General features: G+C 62.0%; 1 protein-coding gene across 1 annotated transcript in view; it reads left to right on the forward strand.

The window, feature by feature from the left end:
* The window catches only part of LOC101664634 (myb-related transcription factor, partner of profilin), a gene marked incomplete at its 5' end in the record, with an annotated part of 3,926 nt that extends 3,008 nt beyond the window's left edge, over positions 1-918 (forward strand). Inside the window, one exon of the mRNA XM_004717921.1 lies at positions 521-918. Within this exon, the coding sequence (XP_004717978.1) occupies positions 521-918 (398 nt within the window). The remainder of the gene's footprint in view (positions 1-520) is intronic.
* Positions 919-923: the final 5 nt, after the last annotated feature.

Consider the following 923-nt stretch of genomic DNA (forward strand, 5'->3'; position numbering starts at 1 on the left):
GTGGGAGGCCTGGAGAACTGCCCAGGTCAAAGATCATTGTTAGGGAAAAAGAAAAAAAAAAGATCATTGTTAGCTGCCTGTCCAGGCATTCTGGCAACCGGCTGACCTCCAGGGTGACCACGTGGAACTGCTCTACAGGGTTTTTCCTAGTAAGTATCTTTATGGCAGCAGCCCGCCAGGCCCTTTCTTCCGCAGTACCACCGGGTAGGTTTTAACTGCCAACCTTTAAGGGAGCAGGTGCTTGCAAAGGCCATCTAGGGACCGATCTGTAATGGCAGCCATCAGGATAACCCTCTGCCTGACACACTGGAGCCCCACTCTAGCTGCAGATAACCGAAACATACCTGCCCCATCAAAGACGGACACCCAGGGAGGGGCTTCCTTGCCAAGAAACGATCTCGCTTGGGTTTTCTACGGATCGGGGCGGGGCGGGGCCAAAGCAGGTAGGAAGTCGAAAGGGGACTCGAGGCCCCGCCCCCTGTCGAGGCCACGCCCACCGCACGCACCTCTTTTTCCACAGATTCCCCCGCCCACCGCAAGGGCGGTTCCAGCAGCCCGGAGCCCTGGACCCGGCCCTCCAGCTTCCCCCAAGACCTGGGTGGCCTTCAGCCCAAGGAGTGTGAGTCCCCGCCCCCCGCAGCCCAGCAGCCGGTCCAGCTGTCCCGCCTGGCCGTGTGTCCACCTTCCCCAGTCGCCCCCTCCTCGGCCCCGCCGCTGCCACCACGCCCGCCACTGCCACAGCCTCCACCTCCGCCGCCACCCCGCGTGGCACCTTCGCCCCCCAGCCCGCTGCCCCCTCCTCCTCCTCTTCCTCCTCCTCCAGCCACGCCCCCAGCCCCAGATCCCTCCCTGGACTTACTGCGAGCCCAGCAGGAGACTGCCCACGCCACTTTTTTTTTTTTTCTTCCAATTAAGTGATCGCA

Source organism: Echinops telfairi, unplaced genomic scaffold, assembly GCF_000313985.2.
Source record: "Echinops telfairi isolate 266 unplaced genomic scaffold, ASM31398v2 ScPeMD7_125;HRSCAF=420, whole genome shotgun sequence".
NCBI classification, from domain to species: domain Eukaryota; kingdom Metazoa; phylum Chordata; class Mammalia; order Afrosoricida; family Tenrecidae; genus Echinops; species Echinops telfairi.